General features: G+C 48.4%; 1 protein-coding gene across 3 annotated transcripts in view; it reads right to left on the bottom strand.

Annotated features, from left to right (window-relative positions):
- Plxna4 (plexin A4) overlaps positions 1-21788 on the bottom strand; it is a 464905-nt gene that overhangs the window by 370815 nt on the left and 72302 nt on the right. For all 3 annotated transcript variants that reach the window (XM_076566561.1, XM_076566560.1, XM_006991601.4), the window contains exon 3: positions 5895-6077. In XM_076566561.1, the coding sequence (XP_076422676.1) occupies positions 5895-6077 (183 nt within the window). The remainder of the gene's footprint in view (positions 1-5894; positions 6078-21788) is intronic.

Below are 21788 nucleotides of genomic sequence, written 5' to 3'. Positions count from 1 at the left end.
CCCCTTCTTGTGCATAAAGCACAGGTTAAAATTCATTCTGGTTTAACACTAGCCACAACCAGGCTAAGACACCTAAAACAGTACAGTGGAAACAGTCAGCAGGCTTCCAGGAGGGTCCCTCCCCACTGGGCAAATGGCTCAGCACCAATCCTTTCCCTCCCCACTGGGGAAATGGCTCAGCACCAATCCTTTCCCACTTTTCCTTCCTGGTGCTTCCTAACTCAGGCAAACTCACAGTAACAGCTCAGGATGGGAAAGTGCCTAGCACAACCAGGCTGAACGGCCAAACCTGAATCAACACAGTGTGATTTCTATTCTGCTCCTGGTCAATACACAGCACCCCAGCACTGAGCTGCCCTAGGTTTCCAGACACTTCCACCCATCTGCCCAGCTCTACATGGCATCAGTTCATTTTACATTTTATTTATTATCACACAGCACCCCAGCACTGAGCTGCCCTAGGTTTCCAGACACTTCCACCCATCTGCCCAGCTCTATATGGCATTGGTTCATTTTACATTTTATTTATTATAATTTTGAGGGGATCATGTATGTGTGTCCACGTGTACATATCATGGTGTGGAGTTAGTTCTCTCCCACTTCATGTGGGTTCCTGGGGATTGAACTCAGGTCATCAAGCTGGTGTGGAAAGCACCATTACCCTCTGAGACATCTTGCCAATCTCCTGGTTTTATTTTTAATTAAAGTAGACTCAAATTTTCAGAGTCCAGAATTTGAAAAGAATTCCCAGATGTATTTAGGGAGTAGCAGAGGATGGCTGGAGCCTCAGATATAATACAGCTGTATGATTTAAGCCCTATTGGCTCAAGTGTTCTCTCTCTCTCTCTCTCTCTCTCTCTCTCTCTCTCTCTCTCTCTCTCTCTCTCTCTCTCTCTCTCACCCTCTCTCTCCTCTCTCCTTTTTCTCTCTGTTTCCTCTCTCTCTCCTCTGTCTCACACACACACATGCATGCACACAGCATTCAATCCTGAGAAGCTGTGCTCTGAATCACACCTAGTGTGAGTCCCCATGACCCACCTCAACTTGGGAGTGGTTCCCACTTGTAGGCCCAAGAACACAGGTAAATTGATTTAAAACAAGACCAGGAAATAAAAGATGATGAAATCAATCTGTAGGATGTTGCAATGAAGGTAGGCTTGTGTGTTTTACACTCCTATTCACTCCACCTGGAGACATACACTTAGGTCCCATCCTGAGCAGCTGGTCTAGCTTGGAGCGTGGACGCCTCAAACATATCCTCTGCTGCAGGCTCTGTCATTGTTCATTTTGGTTGTCAACTTGATGGGATTAAGAAATGCCTAGGATGTTAGTGAGATGTACCTCTAAGTGTGTCTCTATGCTTCCCTCAAAGGATTAATTGAGGAGGGTAATATCAATCCTGAATGTGGGCTGGGTCCTCATCTGAAGAAAAAGGCAAAACAGAAATCCTTCTGAGCTTCAGCACTCCCCGTTTCTCCGTCTCCTGATCCACAGGGATGTGAGAAAGCAGTCACCTGCTGCTGCCGTGAAGAGGACCAACCCCACTGCCATGCCTTCCGATCCAGGATGAGTTGTATCTCCTGAACCATGAGCCAAATGAAATCTTTCCTCCCTCAAGTTCTTGCAGGTATGTGATAACAGCCAGGAGCGACAGGAATCCAGACACACAGCAGAAAGAGCCAGAGCTCTGTTTAACCAACACTGGTGAGCGCTCCGCCCCTTAGATACGAACAGTGTAACGCAGCAGAAAGCACTTGGGAAAAACACAAGCACAGAACGAAAGGAGCGATCACACCTCCAGCGGAAGTTTATGGTGTTGTGGTTCACGAGGAACGTCAGTCTCTCCCTCTGTTGTCAGGCAGTAATTCAGTGCTGATCAGCAACTATAAAATATGATCACTCCGTGCAGAGAGAGTCAGAAAGGACTGCAACAGAGACCTGTAAGCAAACAGGTTTTTAATCTAGATCCCCAACATTCACACAGACACCCTAAAGCAAGGCAAGATGGTGTTTGCTTCATGGATTTTGCCTGCAGATGAAATTTGAACAGGCTGTGGGTTCCTCAGAGTTCCTGGGCACCTCCTGATGATTTCAGCATTTATATGCCAGATTTCTTAACAGAACATGCCTTTTATGTTCACCATGGGGAAAGTCTGCCAAATGCACACACACACACACACACATACACACACACACACACACACATACACACACACACACACACACACACACACACACACACACACACACACACCAGAAAACACAAAAGACATCCAAATTGGCACTTTCCTCACCTCCTTTCCCCTCACCTCATGTGATGTGCACTCAAGGAGTGAAATTATGGCCATCAAAGGCAAGGCTGCAAATAATTGGAACCCATACCTTTCAAACAAAATGAAAAGTCAGTAATTTTGAGGGCAGCCTATGGATAGCTGGAGTCTAGCTCTCGGGTCCCTAAAGCCCACAGCCAACTCCCCTTACTCTCAGCAACCATCCAAGCCCCTTCCCGCCCACCTTGCCCACTTCGAGTCCCCTGTCATGCTGCAAAGAACTCTGAAAGGCCTTCGTACAGTCAGGAGATTATTACAGGGCTGGAGGACGCCAACTCTGTAATTACGGCTGCTGTATGATTGTCATTATCCTCACACCCTGGGCTCAGTGGCTCACAAAACTTGCTGCAAAGTTCAGCTGCAGCCTCCAGCCAGCTATGGCTGGGCCTCTGCCCAGAAAGGTGGCAGTAGGTCTGATAACCTCTGGGAAAAAGCAAATCAGAGTTATTGCAGGGAAAGGGGCGTGGTGCCCTCAAGCTACTGGCGGTGGGAAGTTCTATTGTCTAGGAAAATAAACAAATGGGCCACTTTCACTTCTTATTATTTCAAACAACAGACATGGCAGTCCTGCCTTCCTTTTCCAACTCAGACTGTCCCCTGGGCTGGCTGTGCTGAGTCTGCAGAAGCAGACACCAGGCTTGAGCAAAGCTATTTAGCGGCTGCCACTGGGAACCTGTGGAGCAGAAAGTTTGGCTGCCTGGGTGGTAAGCCCCCCCTCCCCCACCCTGAGAAGGACCAGCTCATTTCCCCCCATGCAACACCTCTCCTCCTAGCTTTCAGATATTTATGCCTCACCAGCCCCACACCACTGCTGTGGAAAGTAAATATAGCATCTCAGGAGCCTCAAGCCGGACTGTTCTTACACAAGTCTACCAAAGGGAAGATGGGAAATACCAGTCTGAATGTGCCTGAGAATGTCCCCAAGTTTCCCATTAGGTGTTGCCTGTCACCCATGTATGGCTCTGCTTCTACATTGCCCCAGAAGGGTGGTTTCTGTGCATTGGCTCACCCAGGTTCCTGGGGTATGTTCACACCCACTCATAGAGTTGTGTGATATTGAGTCTCAGTGGCAGGGGACAGTCTTCTGTACTGTTCTAAATTATCTCAGATTTACAGTGAAGTTGAGTCCAGAAAAGTATATTTTCACCAATAACTGTCTGTTCTGTTGTGTGCAAAGAACTCTCCACATTCCTGTCACTGGCAACACAGTCTAAACAACTCCTAAAATGACATAAAATTACCCCTCATCCAGGGGCTATTCTGTTTGGATAGCTAGTCTGAGATTCTAAGGGTAACAGTCTTTTAGGGTGAAGAAAGTTGCTTTTCCCATTGTACTAAGATGGGGCTCACCAGAGAAAAGAGTTAATGCAACCCAAAGTGCTTGTGGACTTACTCTCAATAGTGTTTATTCTCCCTGTGGGAGCCGATGCAGCAGTCAACAGACACTTCATTGCATCAACTGTGTATGGTGATTGTATTGGACAGTGTCTTATCACTGTCACAAAATACCCAAGACAATCAACTTAGAGAGAAAGGAGGGATTTGGGTTCACAATTTAGAAGGTTCCAGTCTGATTGCACTTGGCCTCGTTATTTTTGGAGAGTGGCAGGTTGATACAGCATGACAGCAGCAGCATGGGACAGGGAGAAAGTAATTTATACCATGAGTCAGGAAGCAAAAGAGGAAAAGAGACAGACAGAGACAGACAGACAGACAGAGACAGAGAGAGATGAAGGGATGGGATTAGACCATCCATGCAAGGGCAAGACCTGATGCCCATGGGGCCTTGTACTAGCCCCCACCTCCCAAAGGTTTCATCATCTTCTGGTAGGGCCAAGCATCTCACAGATGATCCAAACCATAGCATGCCTCTGGGATTTAGAATTCACTTTTCCAGCAAAGTGAGTAATAGCAAAAGCAGAGCCCTTCTGAAGAGCCAGCAGAGGTACCCACAAGGTCTCTGACTATAGGAAACTCACAGACTTCTCTTCTGGTTGTACCCAGGTCTACTAGACACATATTGAGTAAGTTTGGGGGTCTGATTTCCTAGTCCACTCAAAACTTGAAGCTTCAGCCTGAAAGAAGGGGAAGCTGGCCACATCGCCTAAGTGGCAAAGTGCTGACTGCCATGAATCATGAGGGAGCCTGAGAGGAAGAAGCAGGCAGGTGGTAGCAATTAGACACTGGAGCTATCTGAGGACCAACACCCTGCTGCACATTCTCTGGGTATCTATAGAATCAGTTCAGTACATGGGTAGAAACACCAAGGAACCATGGCAATGAGAAGGGATTCAATTATGTGTGACACAGAAAAGGTAGGGACCCAGGAAATATAATTCTTGAGGATGTACAGACAATGGGTAGATTAAGAAAGGACACAGAAACAGGATACAGGATTAGGCACACAGTATCATGTCGGTTTTCTTCTGAGAACCATGGCACTCCAGCAGCAGACTCTGTTTTGGTTTTTTCCCCCAGATATCCAATAATTATTCTATACACTCACCACTCACTCCTGATCCTGTCTCACATGCCCTCCTCAGTTACATCCCAGACCTACAGCTTATGCTTGAATATCAAGTCCACATGAAGGAAGTATTTATTAACTATGGTACTATGTAGTAAGATAGAATAGACACAGCCTTCAAACTTACATAGAATATGACCTCGTGACTATTCAGAGTTAATGCCAAGACACACATCAAAGGGAAAGGAGGGATCAAGGTTCAGTCATCATTTTACTTAGTCTGAATCACACAGTGTTTGGAAATTGCCAAGGGAAGCCTAACTAAGACAAGCTAAAGAGCAACTAATAACCAGCCAACAGAAGCAGGACCTCTGTTTTCCAGAGTTACAAAGACTTAAACCCATCAAAGAGAGCTCACAATAGAGCCACTTCCAACCCCCTCAAGGATCCGTGGCTGAGAATACTTCTGAATGGGCAGGTATGCCCGACGCTGCCAGTGGGCCAAGGTTGCCCATTATGCCAGGACAAGGGTCAGTGGCCAAGTTCTCAGACCATACGAGTCCAGCCATCCATAAGCCACTTCTGTGTTTGCACTGCAGCCATGGTGTCCTCTTCTCACAGGCTGGCTCTTAGCCGCATTAGCAGTTCTCAAGCAGGTCTGCACATTGCTCCATCTGTTCCCTGAATGAATTCCAGATGGATGCACCAGCCCATAAGGGCTGGAACAAGAGGAACAGGCACAGCCCTCCCCCCAGTCCACCTTCTCCAGCCACCTAGACTTAATAGAGCCCTTGCCTAAGGGCACAAGGCCAAGTGGAACAGAATACACCATTTGGAACCACCTAGCAAGGCTGGGCTAACAAGTCTCATGTGTGTGCCAGCTCTTGGGAAGGGTGAATCCACCCACTCATGCAGCCTGATTCCCACAACAGCCTACAAATGAAGGCAGAGAAAGGACACACAACGTCTGTAACCTCAACAACAGCGTATCTCCTCAGCTCAAATCTGTCTTCCCAGCCCACCAGGCCCATGACAGTGAGACACTGTGGGGACAGACTGTCTTCACAACAATCAGAACGACCGCACCTCATTCCTACCTTTTTTAGCTTGCCACTTTTGGTGCCCACGAAGGCCAGAGAGTGATTCTTGTAGACATACGCGATGACAGAAGTCATGCGGTCCCTGTCCTCCGTGAAGACCGGGATGCCACGTACCATTTCAGACACTCCCAGAGGGGCATTCATATCCAGGCCACAGAAGTTGTCATCAATGGTTAGGAGCTGGAAATTAAATGGGAGAAAAGTTAGAAAAGAGTATGGAGGGAAACGGCAAAGGTGTGAAGCCAGGAAACTCTGGAGCTGAAAGACTCCTTAGCAATGGACTCTTTGTTCCAAATCCTTCCCCCCCCCCCTTTTTTTTTTCATGAGACGCTCAGCTGCAGAAGAGCTAGGTGGTTTGTCTAAATTCCCCAAGTAAACAACTGCAAGCCCACAGCAGCAGCACGGATCCTTAGAGGTATTTCTCACTACACCACAGATCTCCTCCAACCCTTCTAAGTGCCATCCTGGTGAACTCGACTGTTCACCTTCACCGTCACATGGGAACATTCTGGGCTAGTCCCCTGCAAGAGCTACAAACACCTGGGCTCTGTTGTAAGAAAGAAGCAACCTCCATGGCTGTGTCTCCGCACTGGCTTGGAGCAGATGCACTAGTGAGAGCTCAAAGGGAGAGAACGAAGTCTAGACACTTACAGTGTGGCTAACGGGAGCACAGAGCCATGCCCGAATGATCAGCAAAGGACGGGGATTCAAAGGAGCAAGACTTGTACCTGCTCAGGCTGCTTCTCTTTGCTCTCCTGTCCCTTAGAGCACAGTGAAGAGGGGCAGCTGTAGCCTTTTCATGCCTATAGCAAGCAACCTTCCCCAGAACATGATCTGTGGATCGAGCTCCCCAGGATGTTCCACATCAAAGGACCTCTTGGATAACCTCCTGGGAAATATGATGTTATGTGGACCATAGGAGAGCCCTTGAGGAGGAAGGTACCTGGTCTTGGGCTTCCCCAAATGTCTCATTTTCAAACCAATCTACCCTGCTAGGCACTCTCTACATGGGAGGCTCTTCAACAGCCCGTGACACAAATGACCCAATTCTTCTCCAGACTCCAGGAAACAAAACCTCCAAGGGTCAGGGCTCAAGAGGGAGGGCTCCTGGGCCAGTGTCTCAATCTTTCCACTCAATCTGTACACTTTTCATACCAGGCTTCTGGTTATTTCCAACATAGGGGACCCCTTGCAGCCATGGGGTCCCCTTTGGATTCTGTCACACCCAGGAGGGCAAGGACCTCTCCAGTGGCTGCTGAGAGCTCTTACACTCCTCTCAAGCAGCTTTGGGTTGGCTCAGTGCTTGGAATTTACTGGATTTCTACTCCTTTCTTGGAAGCACTGTGTGGCCTCGGAAGAGTCGCTCTGCCTTCCTGTGCTTTTTATTTTCCACACTGTAAAGTTGAAGGGCATAGTCCCTGCCTTTTGATGGGCTACCGTAAAGCCTATCAAACTCAGGCCCGTAAATGTCTCTGGACCTTCCAGAGAAGGGAGTGAAATAAAATACAAGGTGTCGCTTTTTTAAAGGCTTAAATCCAGTCAAAGCAAGAGGCATCTGGGGAACAGCAGGCAGGCTCTTGCCAACACGACCCTGTGAAAGTGGCCAACTCGGCTCTCCAGGGCCTAGGGCTTTTCCATTCCCTTCCTGAAGGGGAGCAGGGATAGGCATCACGGAGCGAGGACACGATACTGAACACTGAAAGTTCTCTCCCCTCTCCCCTTCTTCCGCATGTGGAACAAATGTCTGTCCTGTGCCTTTGGACGCCTCCAGCCTCTGCTACAGGCATCTGGTCCAACAGCTCAGATCCAATAAAACTCTCCTCGTCCCCTCTAAAAACAAAAACAAAAACGGAACAAACAACAACAACAATAAAAAACTGTAGCAGTGAAGTTTGTGGTGAAGCTTCAAGATCTAGTCTCACCTGCATCTTTCTTCCTATCATGAGGAAAGGGGAAGGAGACAGGTGGTAGGCAAAGGATGGATAGATGAGAGGAAAGAAAGATCCAGGTTAAGAGAGTATGATGCCTAGTCCTCTTAGACGCAACTATGGCAACCTGCCAGGTGTTCTAAGGGCATGCTGGGGTGCCCGGAAGCCTCATCATTCTTGAATTTTGCTGATTCTGGGTCACAAAGAATCCGCATCCCTAATTGTCCCTGCCTATGCTGTGCTACAAAGATCTCTGCTACCAGCAAAGTTTGTATTCTGCCCATTTTGACCCATCTTCCAAAGAGCTGAAGCTGAATGATGATCCACTCTGCACAATGGGAAACTGAGGCAGGGAGAGAAGAAGCCCATGTTTTGTAGTCCCCCCCGACACACACACATACCATCATCCACACATGCCCTAGTTAACTGGAGGCAGGGGGTAATGTCAGCTTCTCCACTTTTATCTAGAAGAGCATTTGAGTGACCAGGGTAACTGAACGGTATTTCCCCTTCGCTGAGTGAAGCAAACAAATCAACTGCCCCCTACCAAAACAGACTGTGCACTCAGACAACTGTATCATGAAGTCATGCTGTCAGAGGCAGAGGGTGCATTACCTGTGGGTCTCTTTGGCTGCAGCCCGTCACAGCAAGGGGCCCCAGGTGAGGAATTTTTTTTTTTAACCAGGAAGGAAGCTAGGGTAGCCCAGCCTGACTGTCTGAGCTCGGGGTTCCGTTCATGCTAGATCACAGGACTCCATGCCAGGACCTGTCAGGGGTCTCCATGCCTGCACCATGCCATCGTCATCTACATTCCCTGCCCTAGAACTGTCCGTCAGCTCAAAGGAGATGGAAGAAGCAGCGAGAGGCTCATGGATGATGTAGTGGAAAATGACACCCTCCACCCCTGGCTTCCCCAGGGCTCAGTTTTGAATGAGACCCCAGGTGATGAGGGTGTGATCCAGGCCTTAGCCAATCGGGTTGCTGAGTGAGGTTCCCCAGCCATTCTGAGAGGTGCTCTCTTTTAGTTCCCTCAAAGCTGAAGCACCTTGGGAGGGATTTTTTCCCCCACAATGAAGTACTGAGAAAATATCAAAGGACGGGGTTGCACAGCTGCTGAGCTGTCTCTCTGAGGTGTAACTTACTATGACTGTCCTCCGAGGCTCACCTTCCCGGGTGGTCAGATAGCAAGGCGGGGCCAATGTATGGACTGGAGGAGGCAATGAAAAAGGCTACCTGTCACCTGGAAGCCCTTCCGTGAGGGAAAATTTCTTGTGTGGATTTGTTAGTAGAAATGCGGTCTGCAACACGAGACTGTGTTCCTCACAGACTAATGGCTGTGGGGAACAGAGCCCCTTGCAGCCTCTGGGTAATTACAGCACAGGCAGAGGATCTGCAAGACTCTCCCTGCCCAAAGACCTGCAGATGCCCATAGAGTGCAGATGCCTGGGCTCCAGGCTAATTGGTGGAAGCTGTGGGCAGGTGGGGACGGTAAGTATCCCTGAGTGCCTGGGTGATGAGGGTGCAGAGCATTTGCTCTGACCCTAGCTGGGTCTTCCCCAGGGCCCCATTAACAGTATTATTAGAGCCACAGTCACAAGAGCCAGGACAAGACTTAGCTGTAATCAAGAGTCAGGCTGAGCCTGCAGGCCTAGGCCTGACCTCTCCCTCCAGTCACCCCACAAATGCCCATGAGCATGTTACAGCTGCCAGCATGATATGTCTTCCTCACACACACCCAGTGTGTGTGTGTGTGTGTGTGTGTGTGTGTGTGTGTGTGTGTGTGTGTGTATGTGCACATAGGTCTAAACAGCACGTGGAAGCCACAGGTCAATATCAGGCATCGTCCTCAATCGCTTTCCACCTTATTTTTACAGACATGGGCCCTCATTAACCTGAAGTTCATTGATTCAGCTAGGCTGGCCGGCCAATGAGCTCCATTCTTACAGAGGAAGACCATAATTCCATCACAAGGGAATGCATGTGGGTATCACTTGGATAATGTTATTGACAGGCCAGAGACAGACATTCCTTACTACCAAAAGGACATTTTATTTTCTTTCCACTGTCCGCAAAAGTCCTCATAGAATGCATGGGATGCAAATTAGGATGAGTGCCCCACTGCATTCCAGGGACTCTGAGAGTGAGTCGAGAGAATGTGTCTTAAGCATCTTTGGACCCTTAGCTTAGTGCCGGGTTCATAATAGGTTAAGACATACAGGTGGTATACAGATGGGTAGGTGGATGGAAGAATGGACAGACAGATAGGGGGATGGGTGACCACATAAAAGATTTGCTTCCCCAGTGGTTAACAGTATAGAATATAGTCAATAATATCTGTATATATGTAAACAAATATACATGTGGGTACAATATAACATGGATGAAAGAGAACAAGAAAAACTGAGTGTCAGGAGATGAGAAAGGACCAAATGCTCATAAAGGAGACAAGTTATGAAAAAGAATATAAAGTTAATTGCTTTTCTAGTTCTAATTCTGTCATGGCTCTTTTGTTTTTGGTGGTGAACAAGTGCATAAAATCTATTTGATACTGAAAGTAGGAAATTTAATGCAAGCTTTACAGCCTCCATTTGAAATGCCAGTTCTAAGTAGACATAAATTCATTAAGTTGTATAAAATTTGGGTCTGGTTAATTTTGGTGTGTTATACTTTGTATTTATTTGCAAGGATATTTAACAATAAATTCTATTTAAAATTTTTCCAATGTGTAGGCTAAAGCTTGGATGAGCAACTCACTGCGTTCCAGGGACTTGGAGGAGGAGGACAGGGACCATGCCTTATGCATCTCTGTCCTCTTAGCTTAGTGTTTGGTTCACACTAGGTTATGAAACATGAGGTAAATAGATGGGTGGATGGACAGCAGGATGGCAAACAGGTAGATAGATGAGCAAATAAAAGCTTTGGTTTCCCGGTGGTTAACAATTCTGAACTTTGTAACCGTGGGCAAATCATTTAGCTAAGGTTTATCATTTGTAACATGGGACTTGTGATACCAGAACATATTTCATAGCACTGTGGTGAAGATTAGATCATCTAATCCATTCAGAACACTGTCCACCATCAGTAAATGCTACAAGAGTGCTAGCTCTTACTATTATTTGTCAGCTGGAGACAAATCCACTAACTTTGGTGAGTCTCAGCAGTGCTAAGGAAATATATGGTTTCTACCTCAGGAGTGTTATAGAGATTGAGGGACTAGAGTTGTCTCTAAGGATGGGGGTAGAAATTGTACCCAGGAAGCTAAATGAAGAAGCAAAGGAGTGGTCTTTCTTGATCCAGAAGATGAAACAATTTCATTAAAACAGCAAAACCTTGTATCCCAACCAGACTCATCATCTGAAAGCCTGAGTGAGGCCAAGACAACCACATGTTCATGACCTTCTTAGTGTTCCTGGGTTTTCAAAGATGCCAGAGTGGCCTTTATCCCCACTGAGGAGGGGATGGGCATCCACATCCTGGACTTCATCCCCTAACAGAGGTCATTAGATAGCAGCACCCCATCCAGGTCGGACCTAAATGCCAAAGGCCCCACAGCAGCTCCCCAGTGGCCTGCCAAGCACCAGCAGCCCTGGGAAGGTGGCATGGGGAGCCAAAGCTGACACTCCAAATTACAATCTAATAGCTCACCGCGCTTCCCTCTCACACAGCCGCAAAGGTTACCGTACAATTATGTGTCGCTACATACAAATGACAGAGCAGTTACGGTTACTTTACCAATTACAGGGAAATTGCTCCCACTCTGCCGAGACTGGCACTCTGAAAACTCTATCATCTCCACAGAGGGGATTGAAAAGGCTGCCAGCATCCTTCCTCCGGCAATGTCCCCTGGCTCTGGGACAGAACCACAAGACAGCCACTTGAGGAGCTCAGACCTGAGAAGGGCTGGAGGAGACAGCAGAGCAGGGAAACTGGGGGAGTTCTCCTCCAGTCCCTTAGAATCCCTTTCCAACTCCAGGTCCAGTGATCAGCTCTTAAGGACTCAACCATCATGCTGACAGCCATGCCGGTCCATCATGAAGACTGTAAAGGCATGAGGTAGGTTGGCACCTGATCCTGATGCTGCCCCATGCCAGCTGTCAGGCCCCTGGTCCACTCCTCACAGCCCCTTCCCCGCCACAGAGAGATGCTTTCCCTGGCCCCCAGTTGCCCCACCTTTACCAGAACTCTAGTGAACCCTTATTACAGAAAGGTCAGATCTAGGCCAGAGCTCAGTGGTCCAAAGGCAGTGCTAACGAGGCAGGGGTCATCAGGTCCATCCCCCTGTGGGCCAATTAGCTGAGCTCTGGGATAGAGTTTTTTCCATAGCCACAGGCTGCCCCTCTCACCCCAGGCATCCACTGCTTACAAATAGTCCACACTGGCCCAGAAATGCAGGTCAGGTGAGCCAGCTTGATGGATGGATGCAGCCGACTACTCTGACCGTGGACGTACCTGCCAGGCTGCTCTGGAGAGAGCAGGGAGAAAAATGCAAGGCCAGATCTGGTTCTTCTACACCTGCTCTGAGGGCAGCAAACAGAATTGTCTGTACACCTGGCAGCAAACCAGCCCTTCTTCCCTTCCTGGGTCCAGCCTCACATTTGGAGTTCTGAGGACTTCTACAACATCTTCCAACACCACCCTGTCCATTAAATAAGGAAGGGAAGTGGCCCAAATGCCTAGTGTGGGGCCATCTGAGCCTCAGCTGGGATCCCTTAGCCTAGAGGAGCTCTTCACTTTGAGCAAGGGGAAACTGGGCCTTCTGGGAGAACAATGCTGTTGACAGACCTTCCTTCATTAATTTGCTTCAGAATATTTGTAAAAGACCAAGCATTAGAAGAAGTCCCAGGAACATAAAGATGCAAAAGTCTCAGTTGATGTCCCCCAAACTGTTCTTCTCTAGCAGGGAAACAGACCTAGGCTGTATTGAGACAAGCTGTTGATATCCTGTTTTAGGTGTCCCTGGAGAGAATGGAGGGCAGGGCCATCAGCTGCTAGGGAAACAGGCAGTGACTCTGGCCAGAGGTGATTTGGTCTCTGTTCATGCTCTCTGGCTTAGAATACAGTATACCACCATTCTTTTGTACTATTCAGCAAAGAGAGTAAGATCACCAGGCCAGACCAACCCATTTTACAGGAAACAAAATCAAGACTTGGATATGGCTGCTCTAGTAACTTATTAAGTTACAGGGAAAACAGAAGTCCAATTCCCAGTCTATGAGAAAATGAACAACAATAAGAACTAAAGCAGATGTCTAGCACATTGCTAGGCCGGGGCCTTAGAGTGGGCATCTTCCAGTCTCAGGGACAGCAGAGGCTGCAGCTTAAGAAGGGGACCTCTGCCACCTCCAGAGCCTGGACACAAGCAAACCTCCCCTCCTGAGTAGGTCCCTGGCCAGTCATCAAAGTCCGAGTCTTCCTTTCTTGTGTCCATGTGTTCCAAAGGAAGTGGAAGCTTTGTAAAGAAATACAAGACAGGAGGAAAAGGGGAGACGTCTGTGAGCTGATGCTCCTGAGGACAGAGGACCTTTGGAATTCCTCATCCTCACAAGCCGTAGATCTCTTTGCATTAATTACACCTACACACACACACACACACACACACACACACACACACACACACACACACACACACCAGGAGCTGCCCATAGCCAGCCTCTGCTAGAAACCCAGCATCAGTGAATTGCGCATGTGGGATTTCTTTTTAAAGCAGGTATTGATCAGATAAGCTGTAATAGTTCGTGTCTAAATACAGACTCCGATTGTGAAGCTCAACAGTACAGGCTGATAATGATCACCCACTTATTAGGAACCATATCTCAAATATGGCTGCTGACCCCTCAGGTGCTCATAAATGCACCAGGGCCTGCAGCACAGAGTGCATGGGCCCCTAGAGAGGAGGCTGTGTATGCTCTGCTCTGTCTCCTCAGGGGTAAACAGAGAGGGCTCTCAGGAGCCTGGAAAGAACTCCAGGAAGACGACAGCAGGCTTTGGTTTCGCCTTGTAAAGAAGTGATCATTTCTATAACAAAGAGTTAACACACACACACACACACACACACACACACACACACACACACACACACACACACCTCCATCCCTTTGATGGCTTTACTGATCTGCATAACCTTTCCTTTCTCCTTCATAATCCCTAACCCTCTCTGTAAACTGCATTGAGGCTCCTCCCGCATTGAACTCTCAGAAGGAAACCAGAGAGGGATTGTTACAGGTGAAGCTTGCCCCTGAACCCAGGCTGTGTGCACAGAGAGCAGGAACAGGAATGGGGGTCTGAGGCCATCCACTTAGTGACTAAGGCATCATCTCACAGTGATTCTTTATTGTGTTCTTTTCAATGGGATTGCAGGGAAAATGAATGTGTGCAGAGGAGAGGAGGGAGGGCTAGCCAGCCACAGCGACAATAACCTACTTAGACAAATATGTTATTGAAGGGACTCAGTAGAAAGTGTCTCAGGGCTGGAAAAACAACCCAACACATTGTAGCCAAGGTTCCCAAGAACCAAGAGTCCTGCTTCCAGGCATCTCATAAAGGAGGGGAGGGGGACTAAATATCAGGACAGAAGAAGGCCCATTGTGTCCCAGGAGCTCTGTGGGGAGTTGGGGCAGCTTCCAAAGCTTAATTATTGTACTTCCATACCTATGAAGCAATGAAGTCATAAACAAAAGCAGTGCTCCTTTTTATACTCATTTTGAAACCTCTGTGTGTTTGGGGATCAACTGTGGCCCAGTGTCCCCAGATATCTAAGGAGTCTTTCACTAGTCACCATAAGGATCTAGCCCTCTAACAGGGAACCGAGGCCACTCATTTCTGCTGTATTCCCAGGAGAGGGGCATTAATTCCAACACGCTTTCTGCAAGCCAGGCCACAACCAACAGCAAGTGTTTGCCATGGACCCTCAGAGGGGTTGCTGGGCAAAGCCCTCAGAGAGCTCAAGCAGGATCCTGGGGGCTGGACCCATGACCTTCTCCTCATTAGCCCAGCTGCTGAGGGCCCCAGGTTCCTCCCGCTCACAAACAGCCAGGACGTGGCACAATGGAGGTCTGCACAGGCCACAGCTATGGGCCAGCTTGGCAAGAGAACCAGAACTCTGCAGGTGGCAACCAGGCTGGGGGCAAACCCAGTGGCCCCAACTGGACCCCTGGGGACTCCCAGAGAAATTTCTCAGCCTTGTGAGCAATACCACTTGGGAAGCTTCCCTCCCCTCCTAGACCTTAGCTTTACACGCCCCTAGCAGCTGCCTGTCAGGGGCAGATAAATCCCACACAGCCCGCCCATCAATCCCCAGCTCTTGTTCTCCTCGCAGAGTTTAAGGCAGGCAGCCACAGCCACCACTCGAACTATAATTGAAGTGAGGAATGCCACGATTATTAAGTTTGTGTGTTTCCTGGCGGGTACAGGGAAGCAGTGGCCCTGCTCGCCAGGCTGAATTATGGGGTAGGTCATTCCCTTGTTAGTGGGAATAAATTTTATTAGCCCCACTCATGTTGCCGTGTATCTTCCTCTCTTGCTCCTCGGGCCCGTGTGTCTGGGTAATGTCGCCTGCATGCAGGATAAATCAGCAGAACAGATCCCATTATATTTTGGAACGCTGACAGAGACACGGTAATGACGTGGAGGGTGATACTGGCTTTCTTTGCTCTCTCGCAGATCTAAGTATGTGTATGTAGACAGCATATGAGGGCAGACTCACTAGGAAGAAGGATCTCAATGGACAGACAGAACGAGGAAAGCGCCCTTGGCTGCTCCTTTCTTCTTTAACTTGGTTAATGAAATAAGAGCAGTTGCCAATGTGTGACTATTGGAATCTTTCCCTTTGGCCTTGCAAAAATTAAAGGACACCGAAACCTAAGAGCAGCAAGACTGGGCCTCAAAAGGTGTCTCCTTCGAGTGCATCCTCTGAGCGTTCATCCTGTGTACTTGGAGAAAGGAAGGCAGGCCGGCCAACAAGCACATCCTAGGGACTGAGAACCTGAATGTAACTCAGTTAGGTAGAGCCCAAATCTCTCCAGAGAAGACACTGATGATGAAGACTCAGTAATAAATCATAAGGACAGTAAAACCAGAGGTGGGAGCAAGTGCAGGGTGGGGGTGAGGTCATTTATATTCGTCAAGGGGTTCTGGGCCTATCGTTACTTCCTAATAATGTCTGCGTGCTTCTTTTTTGCTCTTTATTAAATAGATATTGTCTCCCCAGCTCCTTCTCTAGCATAAAATTAGAGCATAGGGAAAAATTGTTTACTGGTCCTATGATAGCTCATGAGCTGAACTGGCGCTGGCTGAGACCCAAAGGTCCAGACGCCCTGGCCGGCATCCTTGCCAAGACACCACCCTGTATCAATGAAAGGAACTACAGGGGACTCCACATCTGGAGTGATCAGTGGGACTTAGTCATGTGTTGATTGACAAGACGTCCAGCCTCCCATTCAGGCTGTGCTATGGCGTACTGAATGAGGCTGGTGTGCACATATACACATGAATGTGTGTATACTCATGAGAGAGTACTATCACTGTGTTCACTCCTGAGAATAGTGTGTGGGCAGGAGGGGGACAAGCCAGAGAGAGAGGCCCGGAAGGTGATGAGGCACAGGGGGTGGGATTTAGAGCAAGACATGGAGAAGCAGAGAGCAACAGAGACATCAGCAAGAGGGGAGACAGACACAGGGGAAGTGTGCGCACATGTGGGCACATGTAGCAGTGCGCATGACATTGTGCTGAACCTGGGAAGTGATGTCTCAGCATGGTGAGGCTCCGTGTCCTCAATCCACAACTTGGGAACTTATATGCTGAGTCTTATGACTCTGCCTGTATTAAAACTTGGTTTGTGTGATTCTTGGGTTCTGCAGTCACCTCACCCTACATTGAGGGAAGACAGGGGAGACCTCTGTCTTGGGGTGGTCATATAGTAGGCATCCAGATCTTAAACATGGAAATTGTGGTACTCGAAGGGCTTGCAAGGAGTGAGGGTTCAGGTGGGGTTGGGGAAGAGTTGCAATGTGTGTACCTATTGGGACACGAATGTGGTATTCCATGAGGAATTGAGTAGGGAAGAGGAGGAGTTCCTGGACCAAGGGAGAGAGAGTGCCAAGCAAAGAGAGAAACCCTTGCCTCTCACCATAACAGGAAACAAGCCCATGTAGTCAGAGCCCAGCTTCCTGCTCACAGGGAAAGGAAAACAGCCAAGCAGACCGGCTGAGACTGGCCTGGGACAGTTGCCTGGCTACTCCGGATGCTCATTTTTATGGAGTTCAGGATCTCAGGCGCCAGGCAAACCTGAGTGACCATCTAGGCTGGGACACACAAGGCTAGCTTGAGTCCAAGGGGTTGACGCTGTCTTCTCCCTAGGACTACCTGCTGTGTCTGGGAAGCAGATGAATCACATAGCATATAGGGAGAGGATTCCCTTTCATATCAATGACATATGCTGTTGGACAGGAAGTGAAGATGAAGTTGGTCCTTGTACCTCAGGGACCCCCATGGGACTGGCAAGACCAGTGGGTAAAGCTTCGAGTCATGTGGGAGCTTGGCCCAGCCATGGTTCTTCCAGATGGGCTTTGGGAATCTTGGGAGATTTCCTAGGCTGCATTAACTGGAGAACTCCACTTGTTCTTGACACTCAGAGCCCAGGATCACATGTGCCCTGTTCCGCCCCGATGGACCTTGCACAGGAACCTGCCTGGCCAGGCAAGCACTACTGGTTCTGCACTGAGACACGCTGTGGGAGAAGTAGTGGTCTGGGAATTTAGACACACAGTATGTCCTAGACTGCTAATTACATGACATTGAGGTAAGCCCTTTACTTTCCTACTGGAGAACATTCCTCATGGGACTACTCCTCTGGATCAAATTCACCTACCTTGTACTGCAGTGGATCAGTACAAGGTTGAGCACTCCAGGGATGCATCAGGCTTGAGGTGCTATTTGCCCTGCCCATGGAGCTGTAAAGGATGACTACCTCTTCTGTTGCCCTCTAGGACTCTGGGAATAATTAAAAGGGGGAGTGAGGCACCTTGCACACTGGCAGGACAGAGCTATGCAAATGTGTGGTGGCCATCACTCCCTAGTCCCAGTTGTGAAGGCCTCACAGGTGATAGGCAGTGACTCTAAATAAGAGTTCCTGCCCCCAAGGACCTTCCTATTGGAAGGTCACTCTGAGGTCACAGCTCACAGAGAAGAGGAAGTGATTTGCATCCATTCTGTGTCAGCCTCCCATCATCAGCCCTAGGCTGGTGCTGCCTGGTGCCCATATTCACTCTTTAGATGGTTTCAAAGTCAGACTTCAGGAAAGGGAGTGATAGACACTCCCTGGACCACAACCTTTGTCCCATCTACAGGCTATAGTGATCCACTTCCCTTCCACATTCCTGGAGACTGAGGTCTTTCCTTGATTTTGGCCAGCCCGCTGCCTAGAACATTCCCAGGACTTAAGATGTTTCTCCACTCATCAGCTTACTCAGAGGCAGAGGCTAGGGCTATGTGGGGAACCCCAACAAGCTGAAGAGGGAAAGGAATGTAGGTAGCCAAATCTCAGAGAACCCCTAGACTCATGGAAGACATAGATCCTTGGCTCACAGCAGTGAACTCCCCAGAGCAGGCTGCCCACTCCATGTTAGAACTGTCAGGTCTCTGTGGGAAAGGCTGGCCTTCACAGAGTCCTAGCATAAGAAAAAAAGCGGTAGGCTATGGGCCCCATAGCCCTAGAGTTATATGTGACTGAGAGATGCAGGGAACCTTTGAAGTAGGCTACAGAAGGAGCCAGGGCCAGAGATAGAGGCGGATAGTGTGAAGCTACAGGAATAGAAATTAAACCAAATTGGTTAGTCCTCCTAGATGCCTTAGTAGCAAACTGGCCTCAGGCTAGTCTTTAGGCCCTTGAGTCCCAGCACAGTCTGAGACACCTGACAGGTCTTTCCAGGTCTCTCATGCCTATGCCCGCATGAGATTCTCTCAGTAACGTGCAGACACTAGTGCATTTGTTACTAGATGCCTTCTCCATTTGGGTTGGCGAAGATCAGGACCCAGGAAAAGAATGTCTCAAGAGCAAAGCTGGGGGCTGCTCCCATCCTACAAACACCTAGAGATGCCTCACTCGCTCCTGCAGTATCGGTACCCAACACAGCTCAGGGATTCGTGCTTGCCAGTGCTTCTGTGTTCACGGTCTGCTCACTCGATCACCCCTAGTGGTTCTTCAGCCATCTCACTGACGGGAATGCAGCCAGCCTTCCTGGCCCAGGGGGAGCAGAAGCACCACTGAGCTCCCTGAGAGTTGCAGTCAGAAGGTTCTAGACCCATGATTCAGTACTTTTCCCACCAAGCAGTTCCCTGAAAGCCCCACAGCATAGTAACCTGAGTCACACAGACATCCTTTGCCTCCTCTACACACCTGCCACTATACACAGCCAGAGGGAATGCTAGGATCTCGTGGGGTAGGCAAGTGACTCAGGGTCAGGCTACTTTCAGCTCTGAGTTCAAGGGGAGGGATATGGGTCGCAGGAAATGGAACTAACAAGTACCTTTGGAAAAGCATTCTAATTTACAGGATTAGAGTGAAGGGTGTAATCAAAACAAATCTCTGGTCATATCCCCTTTGAAACTCCCCAAGTTATAACCACAATAAAACCCCCAGGATCCCCACCATCTAAAACAAAGGAAAATTTAAAGGAACTTCTTAAGTTTTAGCCTCCTTCTGCTATTTCCCACTGGAAATAGAACCCATGGGGACAAATTCAGCTGTGATGGCTAGTTTTATGTCCATTTGACACAATCTAGAATGATTGGGAAGAAGAATTCTCAACTGAGAAAATGTCTCTATAAGCTTTGTCTGTGGACAAGTCTGTGGTGTGTTTTCTTGGTTGATGATTGATATGAGAGAGCCTAGCCAGCTATGGGTAGTGTCACTTCCAGACTGGTGGTCCTGGGTGCGATGAGAAAGCCATCTGAGCAGGCCAGTAGTCATAGGAGGAGTGCAGCCAGCTAACCTGATAAAACCATAGCTGCACTGTTCTGAATAACGTGCATAGGCATGTGTGCTAGCTACTTCTCGCTGAGCCAACCTGGAGTCTGCTGCTGCACCTGGTGATTGGTGATGCACAACCATCAGAATGTTGGGGGCCAATGAGCAAGAGGGAACACAGCTAAGAGAGTCTCTGGCTGCCAATGGGAAATTGGGATGAGGTATATAGGTTTGCCTCATATCTGTAATGAATGAGTCCACTGCTTACTTCTCACCTGACTCCCAGGGTCTGTGCCATCGATGCTGCACCTTCTCACTCCCTCCCCCGAGGGGTGTCCAGGTAAGGCGACCCCCAACAAGTAATCAACACTCCTCCATGGTCTCTGCATCAGCTTTCCTCAGTGATGGGCTGTGATATGGAACTATAAGTTTAAACAAATCCTTTTTTTCTCCAATGGTATTTATCCATAGCACTAGAAACCCTAACTAAGACATCATCTGAGATTTGATTCCCATGTTACAGATTCAGAGGCAAAAGAGAATCCCAGAGTTCATCTTGCCCCTTCTCTGCCTCTAGACGGGAAGAAACAGTAGCACAGGGGACAGGTCAAGGGAAAGCAGGATGCCAACACAGCTGACACTGGGGGCAGCGTCGCAGTCTGGCCTGATGCTGACACTGTGCTGCATGGGACATGTGTGGTCTGAGCTGAGTCCAGATGAATTGTAACAAGAGAGCCTGAGCAAAGTAACTTGGCTATCAACCAAATCAAAAGAAACTGATACTGTGCATGAAAAGCTGCCCCGGCCTTTTTTAAACCGGCTGGGAGACAGCCCTAGCCCTGTGCAGTTTCTGGCCTCCTCCTCTCTATTCTCAAGCCCTGAACTTGCCTCTAACTTGAAAGGACTAATTAAAGCCAAACGAAAAAAAAATCAAAAGCTTGTTATCTGGCTCCATTACTCTCAGTCCTGGCATCGGTCTGCCTCTCAAAGCTGTCCTCCCTCTGTTCTCTCCAAGGATACCATGCAGTGTTAGGGCCTACTGCTCTGCAGTTCTCCATGGTGAACTTGGCTTTTGTATTACAGCAGGAGCAAGAGCAGGATAGATACCTGTTCGTGCCATCAGATGTATCCCTACAGATGCTCTTACTCCCAAAAGCAAAGCCCCAAACAATTTTGAGCAAGGTTTCTACAGAAAACTGTCAGAGATTGCTAAACCCTCTGATCTCAAAAGAATTATCTATGTAGTAAATAGGCATCACTACCATGTCATCTTCTAACATGAACAATGTATGCCCATGGGGGTGTTAATGCATTGGTGGAGACATTTGTTTCACGTATTCAAGTGTGTCGGGGTACTCAAATGTAAAATGAAGATTTCACAAAGGTGCTGTGGGTTGACGTTCACCTCCTGCCAGATGCAGATTTAAATTTGCTTGCATTTTAACTGTATTAAGAAGTTCTGGGATGATGGGGCTGGGAAGGAGTTTGGTGGCCAAAGCAGTCGTTATACAGGTGTGAACCCTGAGTTTAGATCCACAGGAGCCCATGTAAACACTGAGTGGGTGTGGCCACCCACCTGTAACTCCAGCCTTGGAAGGCTGAGACAGGAGAATTCCCTGAGTGAGCTGGCTAGCAAAATTAGTCAGGATTTGATTGAAGGGTTCTTTCTCAAATAACAGGGTGAAAGAGTAATTGAGAATGAGTGGATTAATTTTTTTTGTTTTGTTTTTCAAGATAGGGTTTCTCTTCGTAGCCCTGGCTGTCCTGGAACTTGCTCTGTAGATCAGGCTATCTTCAAACTCAGAGATTCACCTGCTTCTGTCCCCTGGGTGCTGGGGTTAAAGGCTTGCACCACCACTTTTGGCTTGAATTAATTGCATTATTGCGGGAGTGGGTTAAGGATAAGATCAATCACCTCTCACTCTCTTTCTCTTGCCTCCCCTCATCCTCTTGCCATGTTATGATACAGCAAGTGGGTCCTCAAAAAATTCAGACACACTT

The sequence above is a fragment of the Peromyscus maniculatus genome, chromosome 3 (assembly GCF_049852395.1).
Source record: "Peromyscus maniculatus bairdii isolate BWxNUB_F1_BW_parent chromosome 3, HU_Pman_BW_mat_3.1, whole genome shotgun sequence".
Classification (NCBI taxonomy): Eukaryota; Metazoa; Chordata; class Mammalia; order Rodentia; family Cricetidae; genus Peromyscus; species Peromyscus maniculatus.
Note: the sequence above shows the minus strand (reverse complement) of the source record. Positions and strands in the feature narration are given on the sequence as shown.